The sequence below is a fragment of the Pocillopora verrucosa genome, chromosome 9 (genome assembly GCF_036669915.1).
Source record: "Pocillopora verrucosa isolate sample1 chromosome 9, ASM3666991v2, whole genome shotgun sequence".
NCBI lineage: Eukaryota > Metazoa > Cnidaria > Anthozoa > Scleractinia > Pocilloporidae > Pocillopora > Pocillopora verrucosa.
The window spans coordinates 11,859,478-11,881,254 of NC_089320.1; the positions used below are offsets into that span (position 1 = coordinate 11,859,478).

The window sequence follows — 21,777 nt, forward strand, 5'->3', positions numbered from 1 at the left end:
TCTTTCGTGTACCTTACACGCGTTGTACACTTAGAAAGATAATTCATGGGGTCAGGAGCCCATTACCTACATTACATTACATTACGCTCCAAGTAATGGTTCCTGATGGGGTGTGTGAACACGCGGGTCTATGTTTGAGAAGCGAGGTGTGATATTTTATAACAGTATTACTAGTCAGCGGATGTATAATAAACGTAAAGAGCCAGGTTACCAAGTTTATCTGTTACGGCTTCTTTCTTTCTTGATAATTTGTTGTTTTTTTAGCAACAAAATAGCCGATAAACAACTCACCTTTACAAGTTTCAAGCACACCATGAATTGACAGATTTCCAGGGGTGCAAGTTGTTGTGCTTGGCCCAAAAATACGGTTTCAAAGTTGTTATGTGCTGTTGTAGAAGGTACATTCTACCTGCAGCTTCGTCGTGCCCTCAGAGATGGGTAATCAGCTCTCCGGAATTGCGCCTTCGCAGATCCTTAGTGTTGAACATTATTTCAGCGATCTACCCGACTTTGAATTTGACGGAAGGTACTGCAAGATTTTTTATTTGATAATCCGTTTTGAATGAGATCTCAAACCTTAACGCCAGTCACTGGCGATGTACCTTTACGTAAGCTTAAGATCAAGGCCGTGATTGCCTCTCCGACTTTCTCTTTGATTTGAAAAGCTCCCAATGGTGACTGATTAATTCAAAATAGGGCTATTTTTTGCGAAATAATTGATTTTCTTCACCCTATTTTAGCATTAATTTTTCAAAATGCTGCGTGCGTGCAAAGGCTAGACACAAAAATATGCCCTCCCGAGGATCTTGGCCTAAGTTGTCGGTCAGGAAGCCATGGATAGAATGAAAACAACTTCTCGTTGGGCAGTTCCTTTTAATTTTTTTAATTCAGTGTCATGATGTGAGAAGATCATTTAATTCTTATTTTATTTGCTTGCTCATTTTCTGTTACAGTTTGGGAAGCACAAGGTTTTTCAAGGTTGCTCGAGCGAAGCACCGGTGAGTTACAGTACATTGTACTCTTTTAATGTGCAATCATGTACAGTGGAGCTCATAACCTAGTCACAAACTACGGTAAATAATAAATGCGGCTTCACATGTGCCTATAACATGAAATTCATCTGGGTTTATTGCTTTCCAATGTAAATAATAATTTTCTTTGTAAATTAAGATGTACTCTTCTTGTTTATCAAAAGGTTGCGGTGGGTGTCATTTGTTTCATTCCTATTAATAATGTTTCTTTTCGTATACATAAGATTTTCGGGGTCTGAAAATCTTGAAAGATGCATTCAAATACACTTTAGACAATACTCTTCATCCTGTTTATTAATAATCATGCTTGCAGTTCTCTTTAGGTAGGAAAACAGACATTACAAGAGAACTTGACACTTGTTTGTTTACATTTAGCAAAATAATTGGAATTCAAATGATTTTTGACATATTTGAATCTTCACAGACAATCTGGTTTGTGAGTTAGTGTTGATGATTTCATTGTATTTCAGGAAAAATTGCATGATTTTACATCTTTTTCAAAATATTTTCTTTGACAGTTTCAGATCTTTTCTTCTTTTTAACTTCACTTTTTCTTCTACTATAAAGCAGAAGCATTAATACAGGTCTAGTAATTATCCATATATTATTCAACAAGCTACTTGTGCATACTTCTTGTTCAAATTATGCAGTTATTAGCTGTTAAATTATGTATCAAGCAAATGGTATTTCTTTGCAGTGTAACAGTCCTGACAGTTTCTGTTTTGTAATTGCTAAATTATGTAAAGAAAAGAAGGATTTCTTTAAGTTGATTTGTGATAGTTCAAGGTGCATGTTTTATAACAAAATGTGAAAAGGTGCACCACCAAAGGAAAGAAGTGCTTTTCTTTTCAGATTTCCAAATTTATCATTTTATCAAGGTCAAGTTTTTTATTAAGTGGTTTTAAGTGTTGATTCCAATCAAATTGAAATAGCACAAGTTGATTATGATATAGGTGATTTCCCAGGAAATATTATTTTTTTTCTTTGTTGCATTGATGGGCTATTATTTCATTGTTAAGTATTGTTTGAGATACAGACATTAATTATGTAAAAGGTGGTGTTAGAGAGTACTTCAAATGTTAAAGTGAATTCTAGGCTAATGATTTACATTTTTGTTTCTAAATCTGGTCTGTGAATTATTAAATCTTTTTCAGTGTTTCTCTGTAGCTCTAATGTGTAACTTTAACATCACTTAATGATATTTCTGTGAATGTTTAGTCCTTGAATTTTTGATGAAGAAAGCAGACATTATTCACTTTTATTGGACTTTCAGGGTTCTAAGCTAAACTTGTTTCAAATTTGGCAACCTAAAATCTCAATGAAAAGTTAGTCACCAGAAAGTGAAAGGCTGGCTGGCAATCCTTTTTGTAGGTTAAGGTAGCATCTCCATGCTTAATGCTTGAAAAACTCAAGGGGATAGTGGCAAATGTTTTTCAATAAGAAATCAAAGGAGCCTTGATATTTAATGGAAGTAGTTATCTCAGTTTAACTCAAGACTAGTAATAAGTATTGATAAAAACGAATGTACATTTCAGCAAGGTATAATAACAGCTGCCAAAAAAAGGTCACTTACATGTAATTTGCAACATGTCTCAAATTCAGTTGCCTAATAACCCCTTACACCCTAATATCAGTATACATTTTCTCCTTAATGTTCTCTATACATTTCCTGTGTTAATGACAAAGAGAATTTGTTTAACATTCAAAAGCTTCTTTAGTTGGTGATCATTTCCTTTAATCTCATAAGCTCAATGTTTGTTTTAGGGGGGATACTGATAGGAGAAAATAGTTACTAATCACTCCTAGGGGTTGAAGGTTAATATTTTGTCCTCTCCTTTGTGATTAACTGTTGTGGCTTGGAGCACTGGAAGTTTTGAAATACTTTCAGGGTATTTTCTGCCTTTTTATTTCTCATGATCTGTTCTCAATGTCCCTTTTGTTCAATCAAATTTTTTTTTTTGAGGCTTAACTGTGCAGAGTCAATTTCTTTTCTGATGAATATGAAAAACTCTCTCTTTGAATAAGAGGCAAAGGTGAAGAGTTATTTGTAGCTCAGTACATTTGTGTATTCATTCAAACCTTCCTCAACTCTTCTGCTCTCAGATGGGATTATAATGCAACTTCTTGTGATTCCTTGTAGAGAACAGAGAGGTGTATCAGCCAATGGGTGTTATTTTTTATAAAACACCAAATTCTCCTGTCTACTTTACAAGGAAATACATGTATATGCCAGCCAGGAAGGAGAATTATTAATTTGATCTTGGGAGTTAGTGGGTTTGAAGCAGTCACCCTCAGAAAGTGACTGAAGAGCTGCCTACAAGAGCTTGATTGTTCACTTGTGGTTGAAGAAATGGAGTGTGTAATTTAGCAAACATGAACTAGAGGGCAAAATGTATCCCACAATTTATATCTTAGTGTGAACAAAATTATATTTATAGTTGAAATTTACCATTAACAAGTAGATACCTTAAAGGCAGCCATTTTTCCCATCACTAACAATCATTTTATCAGTTATTTTGAATAACTTTTATTAGTTCAGTAAGGGACCTCTTTGGTAAAAACAGCAATTGCTAGAAATTTAGAGTGGACAATGTGTCCCCTAAGTGGAGCTAACCAGTTAACAGAGGTCAAATATGGGATCTGGACGTAACTCAAGGTCATTTGAAAAAGTGACTGTATAAGAATGGGTGATCACCTAATAACAGCCAGTTTGGTAGAGGTTTGACTGCATTGTATCTTTCATTTTTTTTTTTTTTTTTGTTAACTAAGAGTTTTATGTACTTTACTTCTTTTAGGGAAGGACTATGTGTTGTGAAGGTATTTGCAATCCAAGATCCCTCTCTTCCTTTGAAGACATACCAAGATCAGCTGACAGATATCAAGAACAGACTGGCTACAGCACCAAATGTTCTGCCATTTCACCATTCCATTCTAACAGACAAAGCTAGTTTGCTTATGAGGCAGTTTATCAAGGACAACTTGTATGATAGAATAAGGCAAGTGTTTCTCAATCTTTGATTGTGAGATCCTGGATGAGCATTAACTTTGTGCATCTTTATTGTATCAATATTATGAAAGTATTACAGTGTGGTAGCAAAGGAAAAAGTCTCAATCACTCCTTATCACTTCATGGTAATGAAACTTGGACAAGCTCTAACTGGATGGGGCTTTTTGTTTTAACTGAAAGGCGACATTACTCCTCTATAATTACGTGAATATGAAAGAAAAGCTACCACTTTTTGCATATTGTGCTTTATTTATAATAAAAATGTTAGACATTTGACATGGTCAGGTTTTTAGGTTGGGTACAAGATTGTAGTAACCTTGTTGTATGAAGTACAGAAGATGTAGAACACACTTGCTTTGTGTGTTTAGTTAATACATCTTTACAGTGTAATTATGGACACTGTAGCTAAGTATGAAAAGAAACTAATCATGATCAACCCAAGTACAGTATATGTATTTGATATTTGGAATTATTACATTTCAACTCTTAAGCTCCCACTTGGACTTCAGAACCTCCATCTTGTCATCAGTGTTGGAAATGCTGATTAACATCAGACCTTACACTGTTCAAAGTAATAAAAGATGATTATTTAAAATTGTGAAAATTATTCATTCGTAGCACTCGACCTTTCCTTGATGTTATTGAGAAGAAATGGATTGTGTTCCAGTTGTTATGTGCTCTGGATCAGTGTCACTCTGTGAAGGTTTGTTGCCCATTAGTCCTTACTAACTTGATTCTTACATGTACACTCAAAATTATAGTCACAGCTATGCAATCCATGATTTTTTTGTGGTTAAAAATTGATCATAGTGCTTGGTCAGTTATAGTGTTTAGCCTATACTAGGCAACAATTTTCTATAATGTCCTAAACTATATGGGTTCCAAAACAAGGGAAGGCAACTCATATTCTCTCTACTCCCTTGTAACTGAGTTCAAAACAGTTTGGATTTTGAAGACTTATTTTGGGAGCAATTTTCTTTTAGGACTAGGACTTTCCAAAATTTTTTTTGCATCTCTCAAGCAAATTTTTCACAGTGACTTCTCTCAAGTTGCTTTTCCCTTGGTTGTGGCCTAGGTTGTTTTAACCTTAATTTTGAAAATAAAATTACTGATTAAAATTAATGTCCATTTCTTGTCTCTGACAGCAGTACTTATAACAAAACATCAACTTTGTGTTTCAGGTCTGCCATGGTGACATCAAAACTGAGAATGTAATGGTGACTGGATGGAACTGGGTCCTGTTAACTGACATTGCAAGTTTTAAGCCTGCATTTCTCCCTGAAGATAATCCAGCAGATTTCAACTTTTTCTTTGACACATCTCGTCGCCGCAGTTGCTACATTGCACCTGAGAGATTTCTGGATTCAAGGCAAGCAGATCAGTTATTGACCAGAGGCTCTGTGACAGCAGGAAATGGTGATGTTCAATCCAATAATGGTCCCAGTCTGCCAGACATGGATTTTGTTCGACATCAGCAAGGAACACTGACACCTCAGATGGACATATTTTCTGCTGGGTAAGGAAAGAATACAAGACCCAATTTTTATATCTTCAATAGAGTGAAAATATACTGGTCAACCCATGCGTTTAATTCCTCCAAATTGATCACCCCTGTATCAAAATTAAGCTCATTAGGATAAAGACAATGATTCCTCAACCAAGGAAGCTCTTAACTGGGAATGTAGCTAGGGAACAGTATGAAAGACATGCTTACTGATATTGGGGTATAAAGAGGTTGAGAAGGAATATGACATGGCTTAAACATTAAGATACTGTTAGAAATTCCTTATTTCTTTCAAATGGAATTAATTTCGTACAGGCTCATGCAAAGCAGAGGGAGGGAGGGGACTCTACTCTAAAATCAAGCATTATGGGGAGTTTTCAGCAAATTGGATCCTAAAAAACATGGGAAGTGTTGTTTTGCTGGGAGAGTAGATTTGAAATAAGTCCATTTTTGTCCAAATGGTGAGATATACTAGAAAAAGTGATCTTCAAGGCACTGAACTATTAAATGCATAACAGATTCAAAATAAGGTGGCAGAGGATTCAGAACAGGAAATTATTTAAAAAATTAGTGGTGATTCACCAAAGGAAATTAAAAAACAATATAATGCAGGTAGGGTACTTACAATTTCTATATCATGATATGATTGGGAAGATCACACTTCAAATGCAGTTCTTGCAATAAAACTTCAAGTTAGTCACTTGGTTAATTTGGTGGTAAGACTCACTATCTCTCTTTCTCTCTGTTTCACAGGTGTGTGATAGCTGAACTTTTCAATGAGGGTAACAGGTTATTTGACCTGTCAGAACTTCTCTCCTATCGTAATGGAGTCTATGATCCTACAGCAACATTATCACTCATAGAAGATGCTAATATCAGGGTAGGTGATGTTCCATATAATTATCTTTTGAATATTCTATCTCAGCATATTTTGAAAGATGTTTTATTTCCTCTGCAGCATCCTGTGTGGAACTAGGTCAAGTAGAACATTTTAAACTATCACTAAATTTTTATGTAATGGTTGGCCATTTTAAATGGAAGATTGGCTATTTTGTTGTGTCATTTCCTTTGGCAAAGACACTTGACTCTCAGGTGCCCAGCTCCACCAGAGGTGTGAAAAAATGTTGGGGGTAACTTTTTCAGGAGACCAGCATTCAGGGGTGACACAGATACCTACATGTGCATTTATCAAATACCATCCTGGATTGAGGGTTGAGAGGTCTAAATTTGTGACCTGGCCAGTTTTTTGTGTTGTGTTCTTAGGAAAGACATGGTACTCTCACAATGGGTGTCTCTCTTCCCTCTCAGAGTATAAATGAATATCAGCTAATTATCAGGGAAACCTGACAAAATGTTTGGGGGGGGGGGGAAGTGGGGGGGGGGGGGCACTGTTAATGTGCAATGGACCATGGTAGCTTCATGCTAAGGAAACCAAAGTAACCTGGGGTCTACACAGGCCTGTTTGTTAGATTATACATGGATGTCTTAGGGAGAACTTACATGTTAATCACCTCTGGGAGTTGGAGCATACCAATCTTGTTGGATATCAGTACATAACTCCTAGTTGCATCACACCACAGAAACAGGGATCAATTCTGGGGCTTCTACATGTACATATTTGTGAGTCACTCATAATGAACTCCTGCTGATAAAAACTGTAGAGAGTAAGTATATAATTTTCTACCTGAACATTTCCTTCATATATGGTCTGTTACAGGAATTAGTGGGACAAATGATTAGTAAGGATGAAAAGAGTAGATTGTCTGCTGCAGAGTTCATGACAAAATACAGAGGTAAGTAAAACACAAAATTTGGGAGGTTAAAAAAGATGTCTAGCACTTAGATCATTTCTTAACCTCTGATGACATTCATTTTCATGCAATCAAAAAATAAAACAAATCTCATTTATATACGGACTAGTCATGAAAGTGCACAGTTATGGAACAAGAGATGAAAAAAGGAGTCTAGGTCTGAGTATAATTCTGAACTTGACAAATGTAATGATGTTGCCTCATCTTTATGGAGCTCAGTATGTTCATGGTGTATCATCTTTTGTAGCCAACATTAGTTTCATGACATCTGATACATACATTAGACTGTATAAAATTGTAAAAATAAAATAAAATTGTGTTGGTTTCTAAATGAAGGATGTGATTTAGTTGGAAAGTTATTACACTGTATACGATAACTATTATCAATTTTGCACCACTCCACTTGGTGCCACCTAGATTTCAGGTTTAAAGGATTTACTCTTTTAGAGATTCACATAAGCCATATGTAAATTAACAGAACATATAAGCACCAACAATCTTTCTTAACCAAGACAACCTTCCTTTTGTTCATTTTCTTCACAACTTTCAGCTGGTTTTTGTGATTCAAAATTGTGTCTTTTTTCATGGACTTTTTATCTCTCATCAGGGGTAATATTTCCTGAGCAGTTTTACACATTTCTCAAAAACTACATGAGCAAATTTTCCATGTTGCCAGTACTTACAGCGGATGAGAAGATTGGCAGGTACGAGTATTTTTTTTTTTTGCTTTAAGTCTACCTGTAGCTCTTGCCTCAGTTATACACACCCTCGTCCATATTTACTTGAGGCAAATAGACCTTTGTTATCTGTCTTTTTTTTGTAGAAATTCTTATAAGTGACCCTTAAGTTTTGTTTTTTAGAATAAAACGTGATATTGGGCAGATCCTTCAAGAACTGCTGGTAAAGTCTGGTGGAGATGAAGAAGATGTGTCGGTTAAAGAAGGTACAAGTGTATGTTTGTCTTGATATTTGTTTTGTTTTAATTTGTTTTGTTTTTGTTATATCCTTTTTCTTCGTTTCGTTTCGTTTGTCCACCCTTCCTTCTTTGACTTGAATTTCCCTAAATCCCCATTGTAAGTTGTAACTTTTACCATGAGAACAATGTCTTAACAGTGTTTTTTCTGTTTTTAGGCTGTCTTGTTATCATCGTCTCTCTCCTAACTTCCTGCATCAGAAGCTGTAAGGTAAATGATGCAAAATTTTATAGTTACACTGTAATCTTCGGGTAAGCTCCCTTCAGTGTTTGCCAATAGCGAGACAATAAGTAACCTGCCTAAAGGTCTTTCAGTGAACGGAAAATTACCCCGTCAGCTATGTGATTACTTTCGATATTCAAATGAAAACTGCTTAAAGCCAAAGATTAACAACGTGTAATTTTAATCGTTGCTCTGTGTAAGCTGTAAGTATGTTAAATTCGCATGTACATGATGTATGCAAACAAAACTTGTACATATTGAATGGCTTTCCCCACAGTATTGTGTGTCCAAACTGACAGTTCTGGAGCTTCTCCTGAAAATTGCCCATCATGTCAGCGACGATATAATTCTTGAGCGACTTCTTCCTTACATTCTGTTCCTTGTCAACGACCCTCTACCACAAGTCAGGGCGCAAGCCCTGAAGATCTTAACCCAGTGTCTACAACTTGTTCGCAGTATGCCTCGCAGCGACGCAAATATTTTCCCAGAGTACATCCTGCCAAGCCTGTCTTGGCTGACTCAAGACCAAGAAGTTATAGTAAGAATAGCCTATGCTGAGAATATTGCCTCCCTGGCCGAGACGGCTTTGAAGTTTTTGGAAATGGCCCAGTTAGATTTTGCCAATCAGGAAAATAATGAAGATAGTGACGCTCCCATACAGTATCAGGTGAATTTTCATGAATCACTGCTTTTTTTAGTGCCCAGAATTGATGTTATACAATGTAGTTCGGCGAAAAAGTAATGCAAACGAATTTTGAGGAATTTAGAGCGCTTTTCGTTATTTTTATCGTAGTTTCAATGAAATTTCGCCAGGAATTCAGAAGGTTTTCAACTATGTTCGTTGCGAGTTAAACGAAATTTTTAGGATAATTTGAAGCTGAGATGGAGCGGAAATTCCAGGTATTGAAATTCACAAGCAAATCAATTAAACGCCGTGGTATAGGACAAAAAATTTTACCAACGAGGCGAAGTCTTCTGAAATTTTGGAGTGAAAATTGAGGAACAAAATTTCGCTTCTCCCGAGTAAGCGGGAGGTGTTATGTTAATATGTACAGTGTATGTTGAGTTAGTTGTAATTTTTGTCAATTAGCTCAATATTCTGTTAATCCGTTTCTTCTTTTTTTTTCTTTAGGGTAGCTACGACACTGAACTGCAAGCACTGCACGAGCTCATCCAAAGAAAAGTTGTTACTCTGCTGAGTGATCCTGAAAACATTGTTAAACAAACGCTGTTGGAAAATGGCATCACACAACTGTGTGTTTTCTTTGGTCGACAGAAGGCAAATGACGTTCTGTTGTCGCACATGATCACTTTCCTTAATGACAAGCAGGATTGGCAGTTGAGAGGAGCTTTCTTTGATAGTATTGTTGGTGTTGCTGCCTATGTTGGATGGCAGAGTCTTGTGATGCTCAGACCATTGCTAGAGCAGGTTCGCAATTGATGTCTTTGTAAGTTTATTTTTGGTGAAATGAAAACAGACAACTGGGGCTATGAATAAGGACTGTTACCTGTAACAACTGTTACGGCTGAGTCACGCGATGTACCGGGCGAAGATGTCGATTGCTGACACGTTACACTTGGCCACGTTTTGCTCAGCTATGGGTGATATCTCCAATGTAGTGATTGCTTCAAAACTTATCGCCAGTCCTGATAACCCATTCTATTTATTTATTTGTTTATGCTCCGCTTACCATTTAGAATAATGCTATTACTTAATACGTAATTTCTCTATTTTAGTTGGTTTTGTTCTGTTTTTTTTTTCTGCAGGGCTTGAGTGATACTGAAGAATTTGTGGTGTGTAAAGCTTTGAATGCGCTGACTTGTCTGGCCGAACTAGGATTGCTTCAAAAACCGACGTTGCAAGAACTTGTATTAGAGATTGTTCCCTTTCTTTGCCATCCCGTGAGTGCAAATAACAATGTTGCTTAATATACTCAGGAAATTTTCAAATTAGTGTCGAAAGTCATCCGGGACCACATGAGTTTAAGTTTGCATGGACTTCACTCTGTAATTGGTCCAGAAATCTCGCGCCACCCTCTTTTTGCGTTCAATCAGATGCGTTGAAATCAAAACCAACTGCGATTTGGTCTCTCGCGCTTTTTCGTGCTTGACTGAGATCGGTCACGTGTTTTTTCTCCTTGTTCTCATTCTCTGCATGTGATATTTTGTTATGATTTGATTGGCCGTCACGATTACTTTCGTTTTGGATTCACAACACTCATTCGAAATGTGCTCTTTCCAGAATTAGAGATATAAGACATTCAGGTGATGTTCTCATTTTCCTCAACAGAACATGTGGGTTCGTTACGGAGCAGTCGGATTTGTGACTGCAGTGGCTCGTACTCTCAACATAGCTGATGTTCACTGCAATCTGTTGCCTCTCCTCCAGCCATTTCTCAAACAACCTGTTGTCCAAGTCGATCAAGAGGTGCAGTAATTTTGAAATTGTTAGTTTACTGATTTTCGCGAAATCACGTCTTAATACTTCATTTGTACTTGTTCTGATGAATTTGGGAAGGCTTTCACTTTATCAATCACCCCTTCATCGCGCATTAAGGTCACGAGAATAAAGGAAATGATCACCAACTAACGAAGATCTTGATAGTTAAACTCCAATTGTCAACAGCTTAGCAAATGAATGGAAAACAGTATGAAGAATATGCATACTGTTATTAGGTTGTAAAGGGATGACACAAGATCTCTGTACCAGTTTATGTAAGTCAAACCGTATTGACATGAACAATAATACATGCATGACCAATAGTAAAACGTTCTGTTGGTCTTTAGGTGATCTTGGTGAGCTTGTTAAAGGAACCCATAAACAGAGGTGTATATGATTTTATTATCCGATCACCCCACGTCGTCAGTCTATTCGACAGGTACGGATGTGTGTCGTGTTTAGTGGTATGTATGTGACTAATATAGAATTATTCAACTTCAGTTACTTAGTATTGTTATGGGAGAGAAATTTAACAGAAGTGTGGTTGTTACTTTGAACAAGGGTCGTTCGCATCACGAGAATCTGTCAAGTGACCACTTTTGAATGGAAGTCATGGAAGACAAACGCGTGTTATTTCACTGTGATAACGTTCTTGGGTAGGACCCGATTCTGTAGGTTGTCTGTTGATGGACTGCTCTCTATTATAAACCGTGCCATGCCTTGCTTCTGATTCATTTATTGTAAACTTTTTTCCCCCTCAGTTTACAGGACAGACAGTTAGTTCGTAATCTGTGCCGTGCGGGTCAGAGACCAAATTACCCAGAAACAGATGAGGCTCTGGTACCCATCTTCCGCAAACTGCACTCACAGGGAATCACAGAGGAGGACGAGGACAAATTACTTTTCCTCAAGGAAGTGATTCTCAAGTTACACAGAGCTAAAACTAGGTAATTCCGTCCTTCACTTTTTACGGGTACCATGATTAGACGGTTGATGTGTGTTAAACTTCATGGTGAATTTTCGTGTATTGAAATTTATTGTATTGCGTTGGACCGTTAAAATTCTCCTTTTTCACATCGAGTTAATAAAAGCCAGTTACCGGCGGTCTACGGCCGTCCATTAGACCTCTTACCACCGTATGTTTAGCCTACAAGCAGGCTTTCGTCTTAGGGTCTTCGCCTTGCGGCTCCTTTTCCGGGTTCAGCCGCCTATCACGTCATCACCAGCCGCTTATGGGAAAAGTTTTTGAAACCCCGTATCTGAACTTCCAGTTTTGATTTCCGATAAAAGTTCGTATTCTCGGACCATTTCCTTTGCTCTTCACACGACTGCATTTGATGATGAATCAATTTCTCCTAAAGGTCTTCAGGGCCCAGTTGTTCAAAGAGCGTATAACGCTATCCAGCGGTTAAGGGTGAACAAAAGATACTGCGCTATCCACCGGATAGGGATTTATCCAGTGAGTGGCGTTATCCATCCCTCAAACAACCGGAGTCTGGCATTTCGATCAAATATGAACGTAGTGTATGTCCAAGGTGACCACGAATTCTCTGTAGCTTAGCTGGTACAGGATCCGAACATGGAATTAGAAGCTCCGCGACTCGAATTCTCACGAAGAAATTATATTTTCCTCTGTCCTACGTGCGTGAGAAATGCTTATCTTTCCTCATTTTGATAGAGCAATTTCTCACTTGAGTGTCAAAACACTCTAACCTAAGTAGTCATCATCATTAACCAATGAGAACTCAAACTGCAAACTGCTTGAAGCGCGAGTGAACTGGTCGCGATTGGTCATACTTTTCCATCTGGTCGGCTGAGGGGGTGGTGAGAGTTTTCTTGACCAATCACAGAGCGTAGCAAAACCATCTTGGATTATTTTTTTTGACATTCTATTTAAAATTCCATAAACTATTTCCTTTAGTGCCATGGAACAGCCAGATAGCAATGAAGAAGTGATGAGGGGAGACATAAACCTCAAGACCCTTAAAGGGGGAAAGACTGTCACAAGACGGAACGCGGAACTTGTGAAATCCACCGAGGGGAAAAACGACATGAACTCAGCAAACAAGAAAGGAAGTGCTAAGAACAAAAAGAATTCAAATGCTGAACAACCCTCGATGGTGAGATTGAGTTATTTACACATTCCTCTGTGATTCTTGAGGGTGTTAAATTGTGGCCAAGATATAAATCTACAATGCTTTCCAGCTGGAAAGATTTGTGGTAAAGAGCACTTGGGCAGTGGCTTGCTCGAGGTCACTTAGTACATTACCCGTGCATACGTACCCACTTAAGAGCGGTTGGGTTACGTGTGGTATCCAAGGGCTTCCAGTATATGCCGCTAGAATACCATCCCTATGGAACCTGTCAACAATGTGTGGATTAGTAGGAGGGAAAGGAGAGTGGGTGGAGTAGGGGAACATTTGTAAACAGCCACGAAGAACTGGTGAAAAACAACCGCAACAAAACTTCTTGAGAACCCAAAGACCTGTTGAAAATTAAAATTTAATTTATTTAAATTAAAATTTGAGTGTAAGGGGAAGCTTTCTTCTTTTTTGTTTATTCATAATATTGTTAAGAGAGTAAAGCTACGTTGCTTGATTGTTAATTGCGTTTCTTGCTTTCAAACATATGGCATCAACACATATCCCTAGCCGATTATCATCGTTAATGTCGTCAACTCCCAAGATCTGATTCAGTTTATTCTCCCCTTTAGCTGCTACACATTTTCTTGTAAATCAGTTTCGAGAATTTAGTAATAGATGAAGATAACTTCTACCTGATGAGTTTAAGTTCGAGTATTCTCATTTCCTGTGTGCTTGATAATGTATGGATATTATGGGGAGGAGTTACATCTTAATCACATCTGGGATTTAAAGAGTTTATCCTAACTTTCTATGGAGAAGTTACGTGTTAATCATTGTTGATAGAACCCTGAATGGCACCACATGTTTGGAGGAGCAGAGAGCGCTGCAGTGGCGTTGGTCATGGCGAGGAGAGAGTCCATGCCAATCAATACAAATCGACCAAAGTCTCCATTAGGAAAAACCATCTCCCTTCCGCCTGCTGGGGTGAGTTGGGAATAGTTCGGAGTAATTTGCAGTTTATTGTCGATAGCGAATCGGGGTTGTTATGGTTTTTCTTCTTCGTGATTTGTTTAGAAAATACCCGCCACTGTCTCAACCAGGTAGATGGAGTACTACAACCAACTGCGACTTGGTCATTGGCGGTTTTCCTGCGCGCCTGCTTGATTTTATTTTCGTGATTATTCACTCTTTTTAAATTTTCCATTACTGTAATAGGCTATTACTTACCTTTTTTTACGACATTCAGTCAAAATGTACTCTAATTAATCATAGCTAGGACATATGAAGTGGCAAGTTTACAAATCGCCTGGTGGAGGGAACTGCATCCAAAAAAAAGGAGTCGTAGCGACTCGTTTTAAAGCAGGAATCGGCGCTTAAATTGAAGTGGAATCAGTTTGAATTTGTGCAGCTTGTCTCGGGGACCAATTCTGTCGCAGCCAGATCACGGAAGACTGCGATCATTGTCTACGTGACCTACTTCCCATGCAGAGGGAACGTTTTAAGCGAACTTTTATTAACAGATGTCTTTTTAGTTTTATTTAGATTACAACTAGTTTTCTCTTTAGTGATGAATTTTTTTTAACCTTGCACGTTTGTTTGCATGTATATGTTGTTGTGTAATTAATAAAGACTACATTCATTCATTCATTAAAGAAAAACAATTTCTTTGTCATACTTGTCCCCATCATCTGTTGTAAGGACTTCCTTCCGACTAGTTGTTCCGTCCTTAAAGAAACGTTGAAAATCTCTACTTCCAGATTGACTGCGTTTAACACTGACACGTTTAATATTATTTCAGGACAGCAACAAAGATCAAGTGACTCTCAGCCCGCCTGTTAGCCGGCCCGCCTCTATACCGCGCCCGGAGTCTGGTTCCCAGTTAAAGAAACAATCTTTGCCGGTCTCGCAAGAATTTTTGACCCAGAATCCATTGAAAGCGCGGTATGCACTGTGTAAGCTGGATCTACGGAAACTGGTACACCACAAAAGAGAGCAAAATGCTGCGGGTAAGTTTTAAGAATGATAGTTACTTCGCACAGTACTGAAATGAGCTGCGGCTGCATTTTCATAAAAGATTAGAATATTACTACTCCTTTGCTCTTTATGCCCATATTAGCACCGGCAAAGCGCGTGCCTTCACTTGGATCTTGTGTTTTGGACTACTTATGTTCATCTTTTTCAATGAAATTATAAATGGCAACGCAAGTCTTAAATTGACATCACAGCCTTTGATGATAATACAAAGCTGTCCTGTAGAAGATACGCTCAAAGGTGTTCACGACTTGGTGGAGAGTGGAAAAAATACAGGGTTGCATTGCTTTACTTTACTATGCTTTTGATTGATTCAGAAAACGCCTCTCACCCTCTCGACCAATCGGGTGTAAAAATAACACCAACTGTCACTTTGTCATTCACTTTTTCCCGCGCTATAGGCAGTTTTACTTTGAGTTCCCATTGGCTCCATGAGATACCTTCGTTTTTATTTCTCTGCTTGGCCATGGTGATCACTTTCATCGTAAGTTTCCAACATTATATGGAAAAGCGCTCTGGTGTATGTACTTGAGTATTGGGATTTTTTATTTGATTACAGACATGAAGGAGAAAGCTCTTCTTGGAAGCGTGCTAGCTGAAGGTAGTAAACCGGTTCAGTCTCGGTAAGTTGACGTAATACAGTCCTATGGTATGAGTAGGTTTTGGTGTATAAAACAGAGGGTGTACAGGTATTCATGGGTCTGTGTTGTGTCAACAGATGGGTTCCTAAAGGACTGTTAGTGGCTCATCTACACGAGCATAAGGCAGCCATTAACAGGTAAAAGCCGACATACATAGTTAATAGAGATGACTAGCAAGAGAAACTTGAATTAATCAATGATAAAAAACAACCTTCGTGATGCAATTTAGGTTGGATGCTTCCCTGATCGCTCACAATCTTTTTTTTTTCTATGTTCACATGTCATTGTGTCAGAATAAATGAATGTGAAGTTCCTTTTTAGACAGTCAGTCCTGAGAAAATAACTGGAGTGGTATTGAACGTTGTGCGGGCTCAGTCAGGTTCAAAAAGTAGTTACAATAACCATAACAAAGAAATCTGTTGGGTTTCCCAATCAGTCAACTTTAAAAAAAAATTGTTCTTTTTAATCATCAAAAGACGTTAATGTGGCGTTGTAAACATGTCCTAATCGCTTTTCATCCATAATGAGATCAGGAACGTGATTCTCGACTAAGCGTTGTGAAACCAAAGCACAGGAGCCAATGAGAAGTCAAATCTATTAAGGCTTAGCCATGCGTAAGGAAACTCACAATTTGGGTCAGGCTGTTCATCTGATTGGCTGGAATGGTGGCGCGAGTTTTGTCGACCAATCGTGGTGTAGTAAAGTAAAATTAATCCCGCAGTACACTCAATTGATTGAAAAAGTATTTAAATGGACATGTTGTTATACTTTGCGCTTAGACTTCAGGTGAGTTCAGACTTCACGCACTTTGCCACCGCATCTGATGATGGATCTGTCAAACTGTGGGATCTACAAAAACTTGATGGCAGGAGTCTGATTAACAAGTCCAGGCAGACGTACACCAGACAAGGTAACATCTCTCACCGTACCACGCTTCATTTAAAGGTTTCGTTGCGCCTTAATGACCTGTCTGAGAGATCTAATGGCCTGAACTTGAGTGTCGATCAAGGTCATTTGGTGTGCTTTCAAGCACGATACCTCAAGTTAGACTCACAGAACGTCTCTACGATCAGAAATACAACAGCGTATTTCGTCTGTCAAAAATTGTTGGAGGAGAGAGAGACGAAGTAGCGAAAATTCCGTTTATTTACGAAACGAGTGAAATCACTCTTCTCTATGTCCTGCCTGAGGACTTAAACTATAACCTTGTTAATAGTTTTAGAGGTATTGTGGAAAATTGCCGGAACATTTAGGGTATGGAACCACCAGTCTAAATCGACTGTGCGTGAAAGTTTGCTACCAGGCGAGTAATTGATTTGAGCCCGTTGTTTGTGCTCTAGGTTGGAAAATGAAGGCGTTGACTTTCTGTCAAGGATCCATTTCCATAGCTTGCGCTTCTGATGAAGGAACCATTGATGTCTTTAGGTAGGATAAGAAAAAAAGCATTACCAAGCGGTTTGAAACGCTCTGCAATGGAACAAAACAAATCAACATATGACCCGTACGGCTCCGTGCGTACTTTTAGATAAAAAAAAATATAGTAAGGGAGTAGTACTAATCGAATTTTTGAAATTGAAGGTTCAAGGTGTATCTGTTCACTCTCATGTTAACATCGTTGGTGCGCTGTGCGTAAAGTGTTGATATTTTATGTTCTAAAAACAGAATCGAGCAGGGCAGTCAGCAACCCAATTCCAGGCTTGAAAAAAGAGTGGACCCCAAAGAAGAAGGGACAGTGGTAGAATTGACTCAATTTGAAACAGGTAGCGCAGACACACAGTGTATCATCCACTTAGAGCAGGTTTTCGTTACTGTATGCTTTGGTCTTAATCAGTAAGAGACTGTTTCATGCATGGAAGACTTTCCGTACTGCTCATCCTAGCAGTATGAAGTATGAATCCAGTATGAGCCCTGCTTATGGAATATCCGACTGCAAATTAAAACCTGGGCCTCGAATCCTTACGGGAAGTTGTATTTGTCCGTCCTCAGCCTGTAAAGAATTTTAAAATTCTTCATTTTCGTTTTTTTTTTTTTGTGTATGTATTTCCTACCCTTGTTCAAAACCTTTTTTTTAGGTTCCCAGTCAGTGTTAACGTATGCTACATCTCATGGTCTTATCTGTGGTTGGGATCTTCGATCATCTAAGCTGGCCTGGAAACTAGAAAACGATCCATCTCATGGTAATGTCAATGTTATAATTTTTTTTTTCAACGCTCACGTCGTAAACACTGTCCTCTTGGTTGTTACAAATGTCGCCTTTACTAAAATACCAGAAATTTTATTAGCCACTCCCTAAACCTTTCGTCATATCATCAGGCGAGGTAGCCCGCGAGTATCTCTGTAATCTCCTGGGTGGAGAATAAGAGGGTAATAGAATAAGTGAGGTACCGTGACAGGGTTTCTTGCGAAAGGACACAATTCAATGGCTTTGCTTGCCCCATGTACCCTGAATTTAGGGTGCAAACCGCTAAGTCACAGCCTGGACTACACTGTTTTTTTTGAGTAGCAAGTTTATGGTGGATATGTCAGAGATTTTTTCCAAGCTGGCAGTGGTCTCCTTTTTAGGCGGTAACCGTTAAAATTTACCGCCTGTAGTACCTCGTATTACAGCCTAAAATCGTTTGGACTTCTTGAAAGGTCAACATGCCAAAGGATCGCTCGACTGGTGTTAAAATAATTGAGAATACCGAGTTGAGAAGAGGCATGGAATGGCTATTGAAATGTTTTAGCGTAATTGCTTAATTTAGAACTTCAAGAAGAGACAAGCTATAGCGGATGCTGCTGTTTTGTAAACATGGCTGTTGTAAATTGGTCGTAATCTCCTGGCCCCGGTTGTCCAAACATGTAATAACGCCATCCACTGGATAAATATCTACCCTATGGATAGCCCGGTACGTTTTCTTAACAGTTATCCGCTGGATAGTGATTTATCCATTTGATAGCGTTATCCACTCTTTAAACAACTGGGCCCTGATATTTCTACAGCGATGGGTCTCGGAGACTTGTATCTTTTATCAGCGGTATGACGCAGCACTTGAACTAATCAAAACTGATTCATTCTCAGTTGTGATTAGTTACAATAATTTTGACCTTTGTTCATCAGGTGTGATCACGTCCTTTGTGGTGGACCCTTGTCACAGTTGGCTGACCGTGGGGACGAGTGCTGGTATATTAGTCTGCTGGGATCTACGATTTCAGCTGCCGATCACGAGTCTGTCTCATCCAAGAGGTACTTTCTTTCTGTTTCACCCAATTTCTTAACATACGACGATAGATTTCAGAACGCAATGTAAGGTTTTAAGTTAACATTTACACGATGGTTATGAGTGCCGGAGTGCATGCCTTTCCCCTCCCCTCCTTTAAAGTACTTATCACTTCACGGTAACATTTTACCGTTTTTCCTAGATGGAAAAGGACACAGCAAAAGTGTATAAATTATACTTTCCCATTTCTTTTTGTAAATTTAAAGATGATGTATCTCGGTTTTGGGTCCCAGACAGACCTGTCTCACCCCATCAATATGCTAGCAACCGTAAGGGGTAGTCGCATAGCAAGTGTGACGCTTGATAAGGTTTTTTCATGCTTGTAATGCTTCTTTCTTGGTCACCAGGTGCCCGTGTTCGTCGGCTCGCCACACACCCGACCGAGCAGTCCTGGGTAGTGTCAGCCGTGCAAGGTAACAATGAAGTGACCGTTTGGGACCTGGAGACTGGAGCGTGGAGACAAGCTCTGTGGGCAAGTCACACCCCTCCCCTCTCGCAAACACAGGTCTGTAGCTATGCTCAAGGCTTTGAATCTCATCTAAGTGATATGTCTTGGTTGCAGTGTCCTGTGCCGTTGGACCTGAAAGGGTATCTGTATTCCTCATCAGTTTTTCATTACATAATACCGAAGATATGTGAGGTTGCTCAAAACTTCTTTTACACGCGTCACGAAACTATGTTTTATTAGAGAGTTTTAGAGATGAGATGGGAGATAAATCGTTTATTAAAATAAGTCTTGAGACTGAATTACATGTTTAAAAACAATAATGGATAATCTATACACACACGATAAATATAATAATGAAATTTGAACTATCCAGTGGCCTTGGTTGCATGGTGCATGATAAACGAGTTCTTAAATCTGTTAGTCTTGATTAATGGCAGCGATCCACGTTTGTTGCCTTCACCGCAAACGTCAAACCGCGGTAAGCACTTTGAGGTTAGAGATTAGAAGTTTTGAGGCTTTCAGCTTTTTAGATCGACATCGGCTTTTACCCAAAAAAAAAAAATCGGCATGTGAGCCGCCATCTTGAATTACACAAAGGATGGAGGTCCTTCATTCGAAGCACAAAATGTGGCTAAAAGATTAGTTTTACAGCGTCCCAAACGGATTGGTTATAAAAAGACTCTACCTCACATATATTTATAGGACATACGTACGAACTTTCGAACAGGAAGAAAAAACGCGTCGAGGGAGTTGAATTACCTGAAACTGCCTTGCCCGAAGTTCAAACGTGGACGGCAAACGGCAAACGTGACCGTTGAAATCTGGTCACGTGACTGCTAGACGTTTGCGGTCATGCGTATTCAGAAACAAACGTGGATCTAAAACTCCCTTATTACTCTGTTCAACATCTAAAGGTAATCTCGAAATTCAGTATAATTTTTAGAACGTTAAATCTGGTACCTTGAGTTCCAAAGCTGATATTTCTTCCTTTCTTTTTTACTTGTATACGAGGTACCTCAAAAGAGGTAAATAAATCGCCGCTCCTTTTGAGATTCAAGGTGTTTCAGTTTACTACACAAAGGCTTTGATGCCGCATAGAGAAGGAAATAGCGGTGGAGAATCCTCTGAGTAATCGCTATTCTCGTCTGGTTTCTAGGTTTCCCCTAACGCAGTGCATGCGCTGTATACAAGCAGAAAGGATGTTAGTCCGTACATCCTGACCGCAGGCTCAGATCGGCGGATTCGGCTGTGGGACCTGGCCTATCCTGAACGTTCCCAGATGGTGGCAGGAGTTGCTACTGATAACCTGAATGGTGTGGTACTACAGTACAAGTAAGGACTACCTTATCGAGTATACTATCGTCAATTGTATCTTGACGGAGTATTTAAAGGCTGAGAACATGGTCAATTGACAAGAATTTCGTTATTTTCATTTGTCAGATCTAGGTCATCACAATTGTTTCTTTGTTTAATTTGCACTTTACTCTAAAATAGTTTCAACTTACCTCGCGGTTTATTCATCCAGCGAAATAGCGTTATCGAGATTTAATTTTTTGGCAAAATTTAAAGATATCTCGTTGTTTAGTAAAAGCGGCCTTGAATTTTCCAATAGTTTATTGTATTTCAGAAAACCAATGCTATACACGCATCATCTATATGCTTGTTTCTATTTCTAGATCACGTCTTATAGACGGTACCGATGTACTCCAGGAAGTTTACTGTAAGCCACGCCAGGGTGGCATACATGATGATCTACCTCGACGAGGACCCGACCATCCCCCTATGGGACATCATGAATGTATCAACGACATCGCTGTCACTAAATTACCCCAGAACTATATCATATCGGCTGGCAGGGATGGCGTGCTCAAAATATGGAAGTAACTCACTGCTCTTATCCCGAGGAATTACGTTGCCTTAGAGTCAGCAAAACACTTTTAAACCGGTCGTAGATAATTACATTTGATGTTGACAGTTGTTGAGATATCCCCAGGGGGAACTGGTTAATCGACAGAGACGATCAGTCAAGTCAAGTTAAAGGAGAAACGCTATAGTAGAGGAAAACATCTATATTATTTGTCAAATGTTTTGAAAATGTCCTGCTTTCTTCAGGTTTACAAATATGTTTTAAACCAATGACTGTTTGAAAGCTACAATATATGATGCAATCATCATTCACAGGCTTGTGGTTCATTTTCCTTGTTTTTCTTCCGTTTGTTTGGTTACTTTTATATATTTTTAATCAGTAGTTGATTCAGGCAATTGTAGCGCGGTCGATTAAATATCTGCTAACTGCTATTGTGATAGCGAAAATAATTGGTTTA

General features: G+C 38.7%; 1 protein-coding gene across 1 annotated transcript; it reads left to right on the forward strand.

The window, feature by feature from the left end:
• Positions 1-234: 234 nt before the first annotated feature.
• On the forward strand, positions 235-21,610 carry LOC131797027 (phosphoinositide 3-kinase regulatory subunit 4). Its single transcript, XM_059114643.2, has 29 exons — positions 235-526; positions 954-998; positions 3,827-4,027; positions 4,657-4,741; positions 5,220-5,554; positions 6,296-6,422; positions 7,260-7,335; positions 7,961-8,057; positions 8,214-8,296; positions 8,485-8,537; positions 8,827-9,216; positions 9,682-9,978; positions 10,317-10,451; positions 10,840-10,977; positions 11,337-11,428; positions 11,751-11,936; positions 12,911-13,109; positions 13,917-14,057; positions 14,872-15,079; positions 15,664-15,727; positions 15,823-15,882; positions 16,525-16,655; positions 17,086-17,170; positions 17,408-17,505; positions 17,818-17,922; positions 18,846-18,971; positions 19,353-19,510; positions 20,610-20,785; positions 21,130-21,610. Exons 1-29 carry the CDS (start codon positions 435-437, stop codon positions 21,335-21,337), a joined length of 4,191 nt encoding a protein of 1,396 aa, XP_058970626.2. The 5' UTR covers positions 235-434; the 3' UTR covers positions 21,338-21,610.
• Positions 21,611-21,777: the final 167 nt, after the last annotated feature.